General features: G+C 34.1%; 2 protein-coding genes across 4 annotated transcripts; both read right to left on the reverse strand.

The window, feature by feature from the left end:
* Nucleotides 1-8,951: 8,951 nt before the first annotated feature.
* On the reverse strand, nucleotides 8,952-10,172 carry LOC127852149 (uncharacterized). Its single transcript, XM_052385981.1, has 3 exons — nucleotides 9,967-10,172; nucleotides 9,556-9,829; nucleotides 8,952-9,409 (listed from the first exon to the last, which is right to left on the reverse strand). The coding sequence occupies exons 1-3, from the start codon at nucleotides 10,158-10,160 to the stop codon at nucleotides 9,101-9,103; spliced, it is 777 nt and encodes a 258-aa protein (XP_052241941.1). The 5' UTR covers nucleotides 10,161-10,172; the 3' UTR covers nucleotides 8,952-9,100.
* LOC127852148 (zinc finger protein 862-like) lies at nucleotides 10,083-13,288 on the reverse strand. 3 transcript variants are annotated; one of them, XR_008036100.1, is made up of 4 exons: nucleotides 12,342-13,288; nucleotides 11,676-12,080; nucleotides 11,213-11,331; nucleotides 10,083-10,096 (listed from the first exon to the last, which is right to left on the reverse strand). XR_008036100.1 is itself a non-coding variant. In XM_052385979.1 (3 exons), exons 1-3 carry the CDS (start codon nucleotides 13,144-13,146, stop codon nucleotides 11,282-11,284), a joined length of 1,260 nt encoding a protein of 419 aa, XP_052241939.1. In that variant the 5' UTR covers nucleotides 13,147-13,288; the 3' UTR covers nucleotides 11,139-11,281. The 3 variants fall into 3 exon arrangements, 2 of the variants coding, with proteins under 2 accessions (XP_052241939.1, XP_052241938.1); XM_052385979.1 differs by lacking the exon at nucleotides 10,083-10,096 and having other exon boundaries at nucleotides 11,139-11,331; XM_052385978.1 differs by lacking the exon at nucleotides 10,083-10,096 and having other exon boundaries at nucleotides 11,139-11,331; nucleotides 11,620-12,080; nucleotides 12,342-13,286.
* Between the last annotated feature and the right edge of the window lie 4,862 nt (nucleotides 13,289-18,150).

Here is an 18,150-nt window from a genome sequence, read left to right on the forward strand (position 1 = left end):
TAAAATGTATCAAATAGAACATCTTTTACCCACAGCTAGATAATTTTATAGCGCTGCTACTGTTGAACTTTGTTATTGAAGTCTTAAAACGATTATAAGTGTTTTCTTATTTTTTTGTACAGTTACTTTGCGCGAATTGAAAATAAAGTTTAGCCCGTTAAATACATTTGATAATGTTTACAAGCTTAGACATCATTAATCAGAAGGTACAATGCAACTGCCATCATGAATCGCCATATACATTGTGACTACCATCATTAATCCCCATATTCATAGTGATTGGCATAATTTATCGCCAGTTACATTCTGACTGTCATCAATAATCACCAGATACATTGTGACTGCCATCATTCATCACCATATTAATTGTGACTGCCATCAGTCACTACCATAAACATTCTGACTGTCATCATTAATCCCAATATACATTGTGACTGCCATCGTTAATCCCCATAAACATTGTGACTGCCATCGTTAATCCCCATATACATTGTGACTGCCATCATTAATCCCAATATACTTTGTGACTGCCATCATTAAGCAAAAGAAACATTGGGTTGCCATCATTAATTCCCATCTAAATTGTGACTGTCATCATTAATTCCCATATACATTGTAACTTCCATCATTAATTCCAATATACATAGGGCTGCCTTTATTAAGCACCAGATACATTGTGACTGCCATATTAATCCCAATATACATTGTGACTGCCATCATTAAGCATCAGATACATTGTAACTGCCATCATGAATTACCATATACATTGTAACTGCCATCATCAATTTCCATATACATTGTAATTGTCATCATTAATCCCAATATACATTGGGCTGCCCCCAACATGTAACATCAACATAGATTGTGGTGCTTAGTAATGTTAATACAGTGGTTATTCTGACAATTACAGACACAAGGTTGTCGTGTTACCTACTATACATCGAAGTAATGTAGTAGTAAAAATGTAAAAGTCACATCTGCTTTATAAAATTATAACAAATGGCAAGCCGTTCCTGTTTCCTGCGCTTAGCGACGTCTACCAACTTTCAGCAGTGTTCATACCGGTATTTTTTAACAATTTTGTTTTATTGACGACTTAATTTTTGTCCTTTACGCGCGGATATTTTTGAAACCAACGTTCGCTTGTATCGCAATGTCGATTGGTTTCTTACAAAAACACAACGCATTGTTGGGTCGGACGACTATAATCAGTCCGCTGCCGACATAACGGCCGATGGCCTTTGGTCCGTTATCGTTTATATGACATATCATTCTATTTTGCTCCTTCACTTAAATTTATTCCTGAAACATTTTCCGTAGTTTTATTTTCATTCATTTGATTACGTAATATATGACGTATCTCCTTTTACGTATTTTCTGTGACGAAACAAACCAGTTTAAGGTAGACTCTTTGGATTTTAAGGACGGCAATTCTGACGTGGTGGTTTATTTAACAATATACTATTTTTAAAGCATCTGACGCGTCCAAAACGTATTTCGGATTGTGTTTTTGTTAATTATGCATAATTGGAAACTTCAATAGGACTTGAATAAATCGCTCCGACCGGTCATTCGATATCGTGAATCGTCGGCCAGAATGGTAAGCATTCGATACAAACGTTTCCAAGAAATAGCAATATGTTTTAAAATAAATGAGATTAATGGCTGGAAGGACGGAAAATGAAGGTGCATATTGTTCTTGTTTTCTTGTTTTAAGCATTGGATTTAAATTGGCATTGAGGTAAGCGAGTCGTTTATTAAATTTTGTGTTTTGATGACTCGTTTCCAATTTCACAGAATGTCATAAATCTAATCTATAGTACGGTTTCAGTTGCATTCGATAGTTTAACTATTCATATTGTTTTCTACGTTTTAATATTATATTCGATTTCGTCGCTAATTTGTGGCTTTACTTAAATTTGTCAAAGTTGGCTTTGGACTGAATGTGGACGCCATTTTGATGAGCATAAGCCGCGCGATCGCATTCTTTTCAGATATGAAAAATCGGACCGTCTAGGCGGGTAAATATAATTTATATTTGCCCGCCAGATACAAATAACTTGTTCATATGTTAGCATGTACATGTAATTCGTTTGTTTATTATGATGTCAATCCTTATGAGTAAGGGCCAACCATATTTAATTAATACACCGCAAATACAATGTATGTATGAACATTTGCCTCCCGATTACATTCCTATTCTATTATGGCGGATGAATATCGTTTGACAATCGATACCACTCGATGTAGGCATGTCACTTACCATGTTAGAAAGAGCCTTGAGTGAGACTTACACCATCAACCTCCCGCTCCGGAGCCCTTATCATTCGGTTACGGATAACTCTGCACAATATTTTAAGTTTGCGATTTTTTGGGGAAAGGGGTGAAAGTAGTGAAACTTAAATACAAACGTCTGTGATTTTGATTTATTATAAACATAAATGGAATACAAGATCAATTAAAAATTGCATGTTGACACCTCTAACGTCATGGACAAGCATATTGGAAGGCCAAACGAACGGGCAGACAGAAAACAAATATATACGCCTCTTTCATTAATTTTGTGCAGGATATTAACAATAAAACAAGATAAATTTCGATAGTTGATTAGCCGCGCGCACTACCAGTGTACCATACATACTTTTAATTTCGAATGGTCCTTCCAACTGTATGTCGATAATACATGCTGTTAAGATAATCGATGAAAAGTGTTAAAACGTTTCATTATTTTTCTATTTATATAAATTACTAACGAACAATAAACTAATATTTTGACATTTTCGTTTTCTTTTTATTAATGTCAATATGACGAACTGTGAACAAATTCTACATGGTATTTCTATGCCACCATACATATGCGCTGCATGCAATTGGAAATAGAACGATACGACTCAATAAACATAATTCAATAATCGTAATGTAATGTCGCCTTACAGGTTTAACGAGGTTTTACGGTTAGAGAGTTCATTGGTAGGTAAACAGCATAATAGGTGTAAATATAGATCAAGCACCTATGGACATCGTTTAATAATGTCGTTTAAAGGAATATTTATATTTGATAGAGTATATATTGCTTTATATTATAAACACCATTGTTTGTATAGATTTATATTAAAATAAAGGAGGACAAAACAAAAATGAATGGAAGATTTGTACATTTAAATGTTTTCTACTGCTGTCAGTCTATTTGTTCATTGTAACGTGTTGACATTTAACGTACAAGGACATTCAGCTCGGTATATTGAAATGAATGTAAAGCATATGTATTTAAAACGTGTTTCTGAATTGGAAAAACAGTTAAATGGAACAGAGTTTGTACCTACGCTCCGCATTTGTTATGAGTCAGGGTTGTAAAAAACAATTTGGCTTAACAGTTAAAAAACCATGACAAAGAAGAAAAAGCTGATATTGATACAAATCACCAAAGCGCCCCGGAAGTTGCGGAAAGAAACAAGTTATACAAATCACGTGAAAAGTAAACCTTTATAAGCGGAATAACATATGTGTAGCCCAAACTTCAGCTCAGGGATGGCAAATGAAATCACTTTATATAGTCGAGTAAATACTGATGAAGATACAGACCAAGTGCATTCGATGGAAATTGGGCAGTTTCCAAACATTGATGAATATTTAATAAAATTGTGTGACGCTGACCAGTCTATTTTTGTGTCGGAAGTATTAGCCGAAATAGGGATTACAGAAGAACTGGTGGAAGCAAGAAGGAACACATGGTTGGAAATAGAAAGCTTGAATACTCTCCACTGGCGCCTTCAAGATGAAAATGTTACATGGTACCATTTCGGCAGTCAATCTGAGGGTAAACATTTTACTTAATTATTCATGTTAAGAATTTTACAAGCTCAATTCATGCATACTAAAATTTACAAATTTCGATTTACAAAAACATATATAATAACGAGCAAACTGAATAATGTCGTAATATAAGTCTCTGATATTTAATAATGAGCCAACGGAATATTATTTAAATATGAGTCTCATTGTAAACAACAACTGATACTTTCCACTCAGTTATCGCTAACAAATATCTGCGACGACCACACAGAGCGTTACAACCAAATGCAAATAAAAGATTGAATATGATTATATTATAATGTAAGCCGTTTAAATGACAATGAAACGTGATACCACTTTGGAAGTCAATAAATGAGTATATACAAATTAAATGAGAAACAATACAGTAACTATATTGTTTAACAACTGATCTTGCTTTTTATAATCTAGGGACGACTACTTTTGGGTTAGATTCAGATGTAGACATCTTGATTGCTCAGAATGACAACAGGATCATTCGGGACATTAATGAATGGAAGCAAGGCTTCGATAATCTTTTGGTTCATAAACAAGACCACACTTCTCCAGGATACTGTAAACTGTTGGCCATGGACAGTCAAGAACCCATTTTAATGACCGAGGTTGAAGACGATGAAATGTACGAACAAGGTGAAGATGGAAAAGTGTATCTAAAATGCGAATTCCTGCAAGATCATGTATATGCCAATTCAGGTGAAGAAATACATGGGCCGGCCTGGCGTCGAATGAGTACTGAAAGAAGCATTGATGAGGACTATGTTAATGCATATTATTGTTTCCACCTTCCAAAAGAGGCAATGGATTGGATAGACAGAACAAATGATAAACCGTGGCCAAAGGATGATGTACGGAAACGGGTCATTGAAAGCGGTTGCTTTATTGTTGCAGTTGGGCATAAACAGAGCAAAGATGTAAGGATTGAGTTTAGGATGTCTACCACATTAGGAGAACGGATTCTGATGTTTGACATGTACATTTCACAAATACAGTGTTTGGTTCTGATGAAAATTCTCATAAAGACAATTGTAAACAAACAATATACGGACGCTATAAAGAGTTTCTACTGTAAAACAGCCTTATTTTTTGTAACAGAGCAATACGGGAAAGACATGTTTAGACAAGACAGTATATTGGAATGTACACGCAAATGTTTAGAATGGATCTACCAATGCCTTAAAAATGGAAACAATCCCCATTATATGATTTACAGTCTTGATATGTTTGAAGGTAGATTAGATTCAAACCTTAGAGAAAAGGTTGCAGAGTGTCTCAAGGATATTATGGATAATCCTATTTTAGCCGTGCTTAAGATACACTTTGACGATTATGGAAGAAAACTCTACAATCGGTTAAGAAACTCTGTTAATGATATCTCTGAAACAAAGAAAAGCATCCGTTCTTAAACTGAGAACTTTCTTTCTAGAGCTTACATTTTGTGGGGGCTTGTAGAGCCATCTTTATACGAAGACCCGTGGACTATTGATCGAGGACGTCAAATAGAGTCAAACAAGGAAAAACTATCGCCGTGTGAGCTATTACATGAACAAGGGGATTGTTTCATGCAAAAGGCAACTAGGCGATATATATTTATGCTGCATGCTAATTTAGGCATGCTTTTGGCAGCTGAATCTATTCAGAAAAATTGCAAACTGTCTGAGTCTGTGTTTCGAAGTCTTAAAGAAGGTACTAATGCCGACGCTGTTTCCGGTAGGCTGAAGTACGCAACCATTTTAATTCGTCTGGGTGATATAACCGGAGCAAGTGTACTTTTGAAAGAAGTAGAAACAGCGCACAGCAACCTTGCATTGGAATCAGTATGTACATGTTCAGGAATTGTTGAGTATTCTCCAAAAACTGGGCTAAGAGATAAGACATTAACATTATTACATACCGGTGAAATATATGGACATTTCTGCCATTGCTTAATTTTTGTCGAAACTCTGAAACCGTGTTTTCCTAACGGGTGGCTTGATGCTATATTCCGACCAATGGAACTAGATGACCAACGTTCAAATACGGATGACGTAATGGAATATGTGAGCTTGGATCCACTGCCATATTTCTATTTCGTTACACTTATGTTACAAAAGGAATTAAACAATCCATTCAAAGCACTGACATCATTTCAGATGCTCGAGAAATGTGTTTCAGAGGAACCATTATTTCACAAGGATACGGCTTTGGTTCTTCTCAGCCATTCTTTAGAAATGGACGGACAAGTAGAAAAGGCAAAGATTATATATGACGAGGCTTGTTGCTTAAGAAAACGCAATACAGGATTTAAAAGTTCTCATGTGAGATATAATGGTAAGCCAGTGTAAAGCAATAGAACAGCACAAACAAAACATTTTAGTTATGAACATGCAATAATTGAATTATATTATATCTTTAAAAATTTAATACCCTCAGTGCGAAGTAAAAATGCTACTTTTATATAAACTTAGTAATTTTCTTATTTAGGATGGTAAGAAATAGATAACTTGACTGTCAATAGCACGTATGTTACTCCTTTGAGATTCGCAGACACAAATAACGAACGGACCAAAATTGTGACAGTAACAGGTTCGTTTATTTCGATTGGACAATACATTGATGGGGGCTAGTAAGATGTTTAATATACATTTGTCAGTTTTCTTTTTTTTTTAAATTCTATATAAACACGAAGGTAACATTTCTAATTGAAATGCTATAACGTCAATCATTTAAGTTAAAAAAAAAAGCCAAACGATGCACATTCATGTATATATTGATCACATGTACTTATTGGAAATGGTGTGTAATTTAAATCTCATTCGTATAAGAACATATATTGCAGCATACTGTCTGCCAAAATACCTTTAATAAAGTAAGTACATCTTGTATCGACAATTAATTGATATCAACGAGGAATATACTTAAATTCGATGTGAAACTGTTTTACCAAGAAAAGATGCAAATATTATATAATGAAATTACATCAATAAAACAGTACGTGCCTAATGTGAGATGTAATTATTTAATTTTAAATTGAGATGTAATGTGTTATTTCGGCTGCGATATTCGGCCACAGTGCTCATCTTTTGTATTTTATATTTTCACCTGAAAATCACAAAAATTACCAACTGACCAGATCCAAGAATGTAATCTTCAAGGAGTAAAGGGCATTTTTCCCTTCAAAGTTCACGGACCTCGGTACCATAATTTAAGAAAACGTTTGAAAAACTATTGTTACTGTTCTTATTGCCGTTACATTATGCATCAAAACTAACTGTCCAGCGCCTACATGTTAAACACACGAGCGATTGAATTTGTCTAACGCGAAGGTGTGTCTTTTCTCCCTAAAGATTTCATACTTGAATCGGATCAGGTCGTCGACGAGTAGGTCACGCGAGTTGTGTATCGTGTTATTTCTTAGAATTTGACCTAGCATTTATAAAATATTTTGTAAGATATGTACATTTCGAGAAAGGAAATTCATTTCTGCGTTTAATATGACCGAGATCCTGGAAATCGCTGTAAAATTGTTTTTATGAAGTAATTGCTGTTCAAAGCGATGTATTCTGTTTTCTGGTCCTTTTGTGTTAAATACCTTGTTATATATATATATACACATATTTGATAGTAATTTTTTCAGAGAAGTTGATTTATCGTTACAAGTTGATTATTTTAAATTCGAAATGATGTTTTACCAATTAATATCATAGCTACACGCTAACCACATGTGAAATTAAACGGCCATTCTTTAAGAAGAAAAAATAGTTCAGCTCAAAGCAAAACGATTTACATGACATATGATTATTCTCACGGTATCCGCTTATGCAAAAGTTGAGGTACTGAACAAACTAAAATTTAAACAAACTTTAAACTTGCTTTTTTGAGAAGACTAAAAATTAACTAAATAATTCTTAATTTTTCTTATCTTATGAACTTTTAACTTTACACTTTAAACGGCGTATGTAAAACATTCCAACGAAGGCTGATTTTCCATCATTCAAATCGGTTAGAACTGTTCACGTAATATACATGATCTTTTTGGATACAACTTGAAATGTATTACGTAAACCATTTGTAAACGTGTAAATGGCATCTAAGGCATCGTTCTTCATCTTTAATAACTTTCGATTATATGAAGAATGGTATGCGATTTATGTATGACTTCATATTATGACTAAATATCTTAATAACAAAAACATTCATCTCCTAATTATTTTCAGTTATCTGTGTGATTGATGCAGCGTAATAAAATGCGAAATTTTGTGCCGTCATAAAATGAGCATGCTTTTCAGAAGCCACACCTGCATCTTTTAATTATTGAACCATGGTTATGAAATTACTGTTCATTATGTGATAACAATTTGTTGTATCAGTACATCCCATTTGGAAAGTTTTTTAATATATGAGTCGCGTTCAGAGAAAACTGGGCCTAATGCATGTGCGTAAAGTGTCGTCCCAGATTAACTGTGCAGTATGCACAGGCTAATCAGGGACGACACTTTCCGCCTAAATTGAATTTTTGCTAAGAAGAGACTTCATTTAAACGAAACATGTTATAAAAGCGGAAAGTGTCGTCCCTGATTAGCCTGTACGGAATGCACAGGCTAATCTGGGACGACACTTTACGCCCATGCAATATGCCCAGTTTTCTCAGAACGCGACTCATATAGTCATGAATAACATGTATGCAGGTCCAAGCTTTACATGCTGATATACGATTACTATCATAACACTTTTTTAACATTACAACTGTTTAAAAACATTAGTACACTTTAATCATAATAATAAAAGCACAATCACATTCTCGACGAGCAGTGGCATGTACAATGATAATTTTTCGTTGTTCCCAGATACATCCGCAATGAACTTTATATTAATGTATGGTATGGTTTCAGTCTTATACTTGAGTGTATGTTAATGACAAACGGTGATCAATGATGCATTTATTTCCCTAATAATTGATTCATTTATTATAATTTAGTTCAAGTATTAAGTTCTTCACAATGACTTATTGTTTTACAGTTATTACGTAACAGTACAACGAGGTTGTTTAACGAGGATAATAAATAATTCTGTAAGTATTCGCTAATTTCATATGCCGTTAACAGCATGACATAATATAAAAGTTTATGTGTTATGCAGGCTTCGCGAAATCGGAAAAAAACTGCCGGTCATCCGGACAGGCATTTCAGAAAATGTGCCGGTCCGGAGAAAATTTAGCCGGACCGAAAAAAAACAACAACACAACTATGTACATTAAGAAAAACCCTTTATTTTAGCTCAACAAGCCTTTATTCTAATAAGACAGCAGTTTTTCAGTGTTTGTCATCTCGTCTTGAAAGTCTTCGCAATCTTCTTCGATTTCCATATCTTCTTCATCATTGTCACACAGTTTGTCAATCTCCTTTTCGAAGTTAGTGATTTGTACCACACTGGGCACAGGCACTTCAGCATCTTCCTCTGAGTCGGAGTGAGTGGAGTCTGATTCCAGGCATATCACTGCACTTGAAGAAGTTGATGGGGCAGAAATGTCTGTGGTTTCTGGGTCATGCTTACGCTTGCGACTGCGTGTGTAAGATGTCCGTCTTCCACCAGAAGGCTCAGCCTGAAAAGTTAAATTTCCAATGCCCAATCAATATTATAACAAATAGTATAAACAATACTTTGCCAAAACATGGTGGAGGTACTGCACATAGTGGCTGGTTGCATGTTTTAATATTGTAAATGAGCTTGACTTCAAGTTAAGCTTACCAGCCATGAATCTATAGCAGATTCTGGATTGAAGGCATCTATGCTGGGTGACAACAGCTTGACGGTCATCAGGTCCAGTAGAACAGTTTCCCCCATCTTTTGCCTCCTGCAAGTTTTGAGGAGTTTCAGCTGTGAGAATGCGGTCTCGCAACGCACACTAGTGGATGGGAGCGTCAACAGCAGGTCAATCACTAGGGTGATATTTGGCAGATCATCTGCCACTGCTCCTGTCAGTACCTGGTCCCATCCCAGGTCTGATAAGTCGTTGCCATGCCTGAAAACATTATCATTACATAGGTATTCAACCGAATGTACCCGGAAGTATATTATTTCTGTGTTGTTTTTCTTCAAATAATTTAAAGAGTTCAATTGAAACGGTTTCCTAACTAAAACAAACAACACAAAACTTACTTTTTTGGCACCAGTTTCTTCAAAAGTTTCCACTCGTTTATTGCTGCCACTGGTGTGAACTCTGCCACCGCACGCTTCAGCGTTTTCTCAAAATGGGAACACACCAGTTGAACGTCCTCATCACCATATTCTGAAATAAAGGTAACACATGCTAAAACTTTAACCATTTTATGTGATGAAATATACGCAACCATAAACTTTTTATCTATAAGAGACAAATTGTAACTAATGATGTAATTATTAGTATTATAATTATTATATGTTGTTTCTGTTTATTGAAATAAGCAACACAACCATTGCAGCTTGCTCTTTGGTGATTTATGAAAAAAATTATGTACTCTTAAATTTTTATACATCATTCAATGTTCCATTATTATGAGTGAAGTCAAGTCAAGTGAGGCAAAATGCAACACCATACGTTTTAGTATATAATATTACGTTTTATATAAATTATTAATATATTGGCCAAGTATGAATGTTTACATTCTAAATTTACTTAGCAAACAACTTTACTTGTTGCAGATAGGTTAATGAAATCTCCTGTTATATTAATGAACAACAAATATTTATCAGAGTTCGATCACTAGAAATACAGCACGTTTGAGAACTGATTTTTAACAGAAAGCTTTATACTATAGCCAGACAAGAGTTTTGCACTTAACTCTTAACTGCTTTCACACAGGCTGAAACGTTGGCTTATAATTATACTAGCTGTAACAACAACAAACAAACCAAAATAAAACAAACAATGAAACCCTGTAAAGACTATGCTAGCATGCAAACATTGCATTGAAAACATCAACTGAAGAAACTAAACTTCTATATCAATTGAACTTGGGCAATAACTGGGGATCAACTGAATATTAAACCTGTCAATTTGCCTAATGGCCAACTTCTCAAGTGCAGAATCTTAGTAGCATTCTGAATGTTTTTCGACTCTGTTACGAATCTTGTCTTTATGGCCTCGACCAGACTATCAATGATGCCATCTGCATAGCTCATGCTTGACGCATTACCTCTAAGCGCTATCCCTTCATGTGTTCGTTTTTGTAGAAGCTCGATGGCAGCTTCAGGTAGCCTTTCAAGCCAGCAGTCAATTTATTATTTTAATATGCAACCTACTTCTAGTAGTCATAATGATACAGATCATACTATTACTAACACTGCGATTGGTTAATATTATTGATAAGTTTATGTTTCTTTTTATTTCATGGCAAATTTTAATATTGAACGGTGACTACAGTACCTTCCTTTCTTTTCTTGTAGAATTTCCATTGTGCTTTCAATCCAGCACAGGCTATCACAGAGCGTCACATCAGATCTTTGGAGCTTGAGGGAAAGCCTCATCGCTGGGTCCAGTGCATCCTGAAGATTATATATATACATAATTATACACATTTGAAATGAATGTATGCACTTAAATTCTTTTTGCTTTCATGTTATATGTTAATCTTTATACCATACTAGTATATTAATTTAAATAGGTTTGTTACAACATGAGTGTTTGTATGTTAAATAAACAATTTATTGGTGATGAACAACCTTGCAGGTATAAAATAATGATGAAATATGTATTACATTCATGATTCTTTAATCATGTTATTGAATCTTTAAAATTACAAAAATGAAATATGATCACATTGAATTTCATACCAGTAGAAAGATACAGAACGCTAACAGATTTATATCTGTCATCAGCTTGTATAGACCTTCTGCTTTAGGATTTCCATGACTGGCAGTCGCAAGGTGGATTTCTAATGCCTGAAAAGTCTTGAGAAGCGCTGTAACTGATCTGAAGAGGTGAGGTAGCCACCTGGTTCCTGTAACTTTAGGTGGAAGCACTCCCTTGCCGATAGTGGAGATAGCTGTGAGAAGGCCAGTTTTTTGTTTGTGACTTTTCTTGTAGAAATAATGTACGCCAATGAGAAATGTCATAAGCTTTTCATACTGCTTGTTTTTCTTAATGGCATCTCTGAAGGCTAATTCCAGTCTATGCGATAAGCAATGAACATTGACTAGTTCAGAATTTATTCTTTGTTTCATCAAAGTTGATAATCCTGTACGAGAACCCGTCATGTTGGAAGCACCATCAGTACCCATGCCCACAAGTTTGTCTGAAATGTATACAGTTGGTTGATTATTGAATATTAGTTTCTTTCTGATAAAACCATTGCCATGGCAGGAGCAGAAATCATGACATTTACTTAAGCAAACATTGATTCAGTGATTCAAAGCTTATATTTACAGTTTCTTTCAATTATTTATTTGTTCAGATGCTGATGGTTTTAATTATTCACAAATTTATTTTTAAATAAATATTAAAAGAAACACAAATTTAGTTTTATCTTTTAGTGCTGGTGTTAATTTTAAATTACCTTTGTCAATATTTGTTTGTTTGAGCACATCAATTACGTGGTCATACAGGTCTGCAGATGTTGTTGATTTCGGGGAACTTGTATTCAGAAACCTCTCGGTTACATTGCCAGTTTTGGAATACCGTAAATACAATGTTTCTTGCTCAGATCCCGAGATGTCTGTAGTTCCGTCCATCAGAAAAGACAGAAAAGGAACAGCTTTACATTGTTTTTCTGTGTGAGAGAGTTCAACCTTAGCAATGTGATGGATAAAATTCACTGCTGCATGATCGTTTATATATGTTGATCCAATTTCAATTTGTTTAGCAATATCTAATTCACATAACCACTTATAATCGGAAATTGGTCTGTTGTTCTTTGCTATGGCATGAACGTTTCTAAACAGGTAACACAGTTTGTTACGCTCTGCCGCCTGCAACATTTTCAAGGCATTTCCAGCTTCGGTAGTTTTCAATTCTGAAGGCGTCAATGGCGTTGTTTTTGACATGCGTAGAGCTTTCTCATGGGGTGTTGACTTTTCATGATCAACGATTGCCGAATGCCGAAAATTACAGCTGCCTTCTACGAAAGTATTCCCTTTCACAGACACTGACCTGAATTGTGAATTTGCCCTACAGCAAGTGCAAAACATTGTTTTCGTTTCTTCGTCGTATTCAAGCCAGTCTCTTTCATTTTTCCATTTTGATTGGAAAGATCTTTCCACCCTTCGAGACTCGTACTCTTTCGCTTTTTCTTTTTTCTTATCGTCGGTTAGCTTACCTTTCTTACCTGGCTTTGCGCCATCATAAAAGCGTAAAAACGACATTTTGGATGTTTACATCCAGCGAAATATGTAACAGTTACAGGGCATCTAATTGGTCAAACTATATTTAACTGACCAATGATATCCATTTACGCATTTTAACAACGTAGACTAAAGATTGTAGAAGTATCGAAAATAAAATTGCGGTTTACTGACACTAACTTGTACAATGTAAAATGATAACATTTTTGGAGACCTATGACGAGTGCATGTTATAAAGATAATACTAGAACATTGTTTATATTTAATAAACAACCTTTTTAAAGAAATGCTTCATACAGAAATTCATACTTCAATGTCCTTATCTACTCGAAAAATATATCAAAGCTATCAAGATTTTTTGTTAGAACGCAGTTGCCGATTTTGCGACTTAGTTTGAAGTAGGTGTTGTGTAACCAGTTGGATTTGCTAATTGTACGTAACAAACTTATTGCAAACATCAAAACAATGAGCGATTTCATTTTCATGATGTAGACTGTAGTAAAAGGTTTGCCCTTCGAATTTTCAACTTTGAAAAAATATGATATGTTTGCATTCATTTCACATTTATTTTGCCGGTCACAAGGACCGACATTCTGGTTAAACCTGCCGGACCAAATGAAAAATTGCCGGTCAGGACCGACGGACCGGCAATTTCGCGAAGCCTGGTTATGGTAGATAAATTATTACATCATGATGTTTGATGATCACCAAACTCATTGCAAATGTACATTGCTGCATATCGTTCGTGACAGAGAGATATACTTTTATATTTGTTAATAATATGCGTCTATCTATAGGACGTTAGTGTAATAAATAGTACATCTGGATTGAAATTGTAAACTTATAGAAACATTCCGATATATTAACGTATTTAGTAAAATATCAATTATAACACCCACACCTATAACAGTTCACAAATTGTAAATTTAATATCCTTAGGGTAATGAAATGTATATTTTTTATTGATAATTTGTTGTTGGCATCCACACGTCGTGCTACAATTAGATTTGCAATACAGTGGTTATTCTGACAATCACATATTTCATTTACATTGTGTTACCCACTGCACTTCGAAGTAATTTTTCGTTAAAGATCAGTAACAGTCAACTCAGATTGATAACCAATTGCTAGCTATGCCTGTTTCATGCGCTTAGCGACGTCATCCAACTTTCATCAATTTTCTTTCAGTTTCAATATAAATGTGTCTTTACGACTGATTTTTTATTCGCTTTGATATTGTTGATGTCGTTTTTTTTCATTGTAAATTAAGAATGTCCCTTTGTTTACGATGTATAGTGACGTTTGGTGATATTTACTTTATAAATGGAATAAAAAGAATAAGCAAACATTGGTTTACAAAACCGAATAAAAAAGTAAAGTCAAATATAATGGGATTATGTGTGTTGTTTGTATTAAGAAATAATACAAACATTAAAAAAAAATGAAGATCATGTTTCAAGTAGCGCACTTAATTGTTATACAATATTAATAGGTTTATACAAACCTTCATGTTCTACCAATCGGAACATTAAACCATGTGAAGATCTCTACATACGCCGGCACAATGACACACATGTTTAACCCGATCACTAAACATGATTAAACGTGTAAGCATTGGCTTACATGCAATTGTTTTACGTCCATGCGTGTGTCTATGTTTTGTAGCAGTAGATACAAAAGGTCTCTATAACAAATAAATACTTGGTAATACTCTGCCATCTTATTACTTAAATATCCAAATTTAAGATGTGTACCCAGCATAAATAGAAAAAAGTATTGACAGATGAAATAATTTCAAGATCAGAAGCACGTATTTAGTCTAGACGATACTTTTTTGATCGATATTAATTTAGCAGTTTATTAACAACGTTTTAACATTAAAGTTGTCATACTTACATTAACCCAATGACTTATCAAAAAACAGTTCATTCACTTATTTGATATAAAGGTGACTACCAATTCTATACAATGTGGATCTATTCTCATTCGATCGATCGCCATATTTACCCTTCTCCTAATTTACCGAGGCTTCGTGTTTACATATATTCGTCTGTTCTAAAATCCCAGCTAAGAGTTTGGTTATCATTTGTGATCACCGCCCCAACCCCCAACACACACAACTAGCACATATGCGTACAATAATTTATCAACAATCAACCTCCACTAAAAACAAATTCGGACACATCCCATCTGAAAACCTTTTCCTAAGAAATACATCAATGCAAATTGTTTAATTGTTCAAAGAGTGATACGACTATTATTTAAAATGCTGTTCAATATGGATAATTAATGTATGTTCAATTATACATACATTTATGTAATTGGTCTGTTTTCTATTGCGAGGAAATATCTGCGTACCACATCAAGTCTCAGTTTGTTACAGTTTGATATAGCAACACATTGAATATATGCAATATTGTAAATTTTTTTCCAAATGTGTGATGCATCGCAGTAAAATGTGCATACATGTCATACTTACAAACATATATTTAACAAAGGACAGACCAGCCAGATCATATTTAAGATATGGGCAATGTAGAGCTCGTCGCGAATGAAGACCTTATCTTCACCTCGTTATATCCTCACTGATAGTACATTTCAAAGTCATGTAAACGCTATAGCGAAGGCAATTTGAATCATTCATTGTATGCTATCTTAATGATAAGTATACAAGTATTGAGTTATGAACTTGACCTATATCTTGCTTTTGAATAGTTATCGAATCTCTGTTTTATTACCATTGCCATGGGAACATGCATGTTTATAATCCAGAACACATTCCGTAATTAATTAACAATTTTCATTCCTTTGAAACGTAAATGAGTTCTTCATTATTTATGTTCTTGTGTGTTATCATGTATCTCTAAATACGTATTAGTTACTGTGTAGTATTTAAGTCTAAATTACTATTCGTTGTAAACATGCTTAAACTGTATTTGTTTCACTGTGTTCGTTTCTGATAAATAATTACTTTAACAAGATTGTTATATGCATAACTGAAACATTTACACTTATACTTTTTAATATTATTCTTTTACTCTTTAATTTGTAATTATATGGTTGGAACTTTGCAGGCGCAACAGATAATTTATACATTAATATCATGTTTCACTTATGCCGCACACTTGTTGAGCACAACTTTATAATGATAATGTTTCGACGAGGCTACAAATGCAGCTTGTATATTTATTAGCATGTTATCATCCTCTGAACGATTGGTAACGCTGTTTATCATACCACCGCATTGATATCTGCCTGATCTAACGTTGCCTGATATATTTTTTATATCATGGTCAACAGGAAGTTCTTATATCAGTCAATGTATGGAGTTACGTGGGATTTGCAATAAAGTCAACAATTTCTATCAACATGAATCAGGTTCAACAAAGCAAACAATTTGATACCAAGAACGTACATATTTTATTCTAGTTTAAAGTCATAAATCACAAAAACGTTCATATTTTTTTTTAAATTCACAAAAGCCCGCACTGCAGAAGTTAAATGACGTGATCAATGGGGCAATAAATCTTAAATATCGATATAGTCATTGCACTCGCAAGTGTTGCACAGAAAGTCAAGACAAATGATAACTGTATGCTAATCCTTAACTATTTAAACAAACAATTGAACACGCTTATGCCATTATTGACACCATCATCAAATGTCAATTTCAATACACATCTCCAAAATGGCGTCTCCAAACTATTCTGTGAAGTGTGTTCTTCGATTATATTTGTCGCTGCAGTCCATTCCTGATCTCCAATTCAATACGTGTATAATTAAAGCGATTGTACTCTTCCCATTCCTATTGCAAACAACTTTTTTTCTCAATACGATGTTTAAAATAAGTGATTATTCGTGTTGTCTTTTCGAACGCCGTTTCTACATGTACAGTGTATGTCAACGTGTAAAAGCCGGATCAGTTAAGTCAGCGGGGATCCGTTCATTTTAAATATAAAGAAATGGATTGTTTTGCAGATTTTTAGGAAAATGTGGTATAATAAACAGAAAAACAGGTTTCTGTCCCATCGTTTTGTAATATATCAGGCTCGGCACGAATAAAATAACGCCTCGCCGTTATATTATTCTAAGCCTCGCCTGATATATTACAAAACGACGGGACAGTAACCTGTTATTCTCTATATGTAACTAGATTTTTCCCCGATTGTATAAAAGGTCCAATTACACATTTAATTTGAATCAAGGCCATGTATGTTTTATTTTATGCTTTCCGGTGGTTTATAGAGAAATATCAGTGAAATAAAACTGGTATTTCACTGTTTTAAACAGTGAAAAATAACAGTAAAAATATCAATATTTATCACTGTTTTACTGTGAAATGACGTCATTTTTTCAACGAAATTACGTCATAAATCCAGCAAAAGTATCCAGTTTATCTCATTAACAATGTAAAAAAAGCATAAAATAAAAAGAAAATTTGTTCGCTTCGATGGAATATCGATTTTATTTCACACGAGATCATAGAAAATTATTTTTTTCATTTGTGGCTTCGCCACTGGTGAAAATATTGTTTTATATGATTACTCGTGAAATAAAATCGATATTCCACCGAATCCAACAAATATCCACTATTTATTTGATCAGTAGGCTGTATAAAGGAATGTTCCTTGTTGTGACTCACAATTTAAAAAAAATTGTGTATTGTAAAATTTCCCCACTTATTGAGAAAATTAGTTAACGGCAATATCACAAAAGGTAACATTTTGTAGTCAAGACATTTAATTACTTTTTCTGTATTAGTTTCTTGTATTGCGTTTTATATCCGTTCTTTATTATCATTTATGCATAGCATTTGAACTAAGAAATTGACATAAGCGCCATGATGGATTTAACTAAATGTGTCGTGGATTACAAACGAAAATTGTACGGAGTGCTTCTGGTGCTAAAATACACATAATAAGTAGAGTCGTTGTGTGTTAGAGTCGTATTGATCCAAACAGCAACGAGGTATACATGACCTTGATAATGCGGTATAGGCTTGTACAAAGTTAGTTTAGCAAAGGA

Source organism: Dreissena polymorpha, chromosome 12, assembly GCF_020536995.1.
Source record: "Dreissena polymorpha isolate Duluth1 chromosome 12, UMN_Dpol_1.0, whole genome shotgun sequence".
NCBI classification, from domain to species: domain Eukaryota; kingdom Metazoa; phylum Mollusca; class Bivalvia; order Myida; family Dreissenidae; genus Dreissena; species Dreissena polymorpha.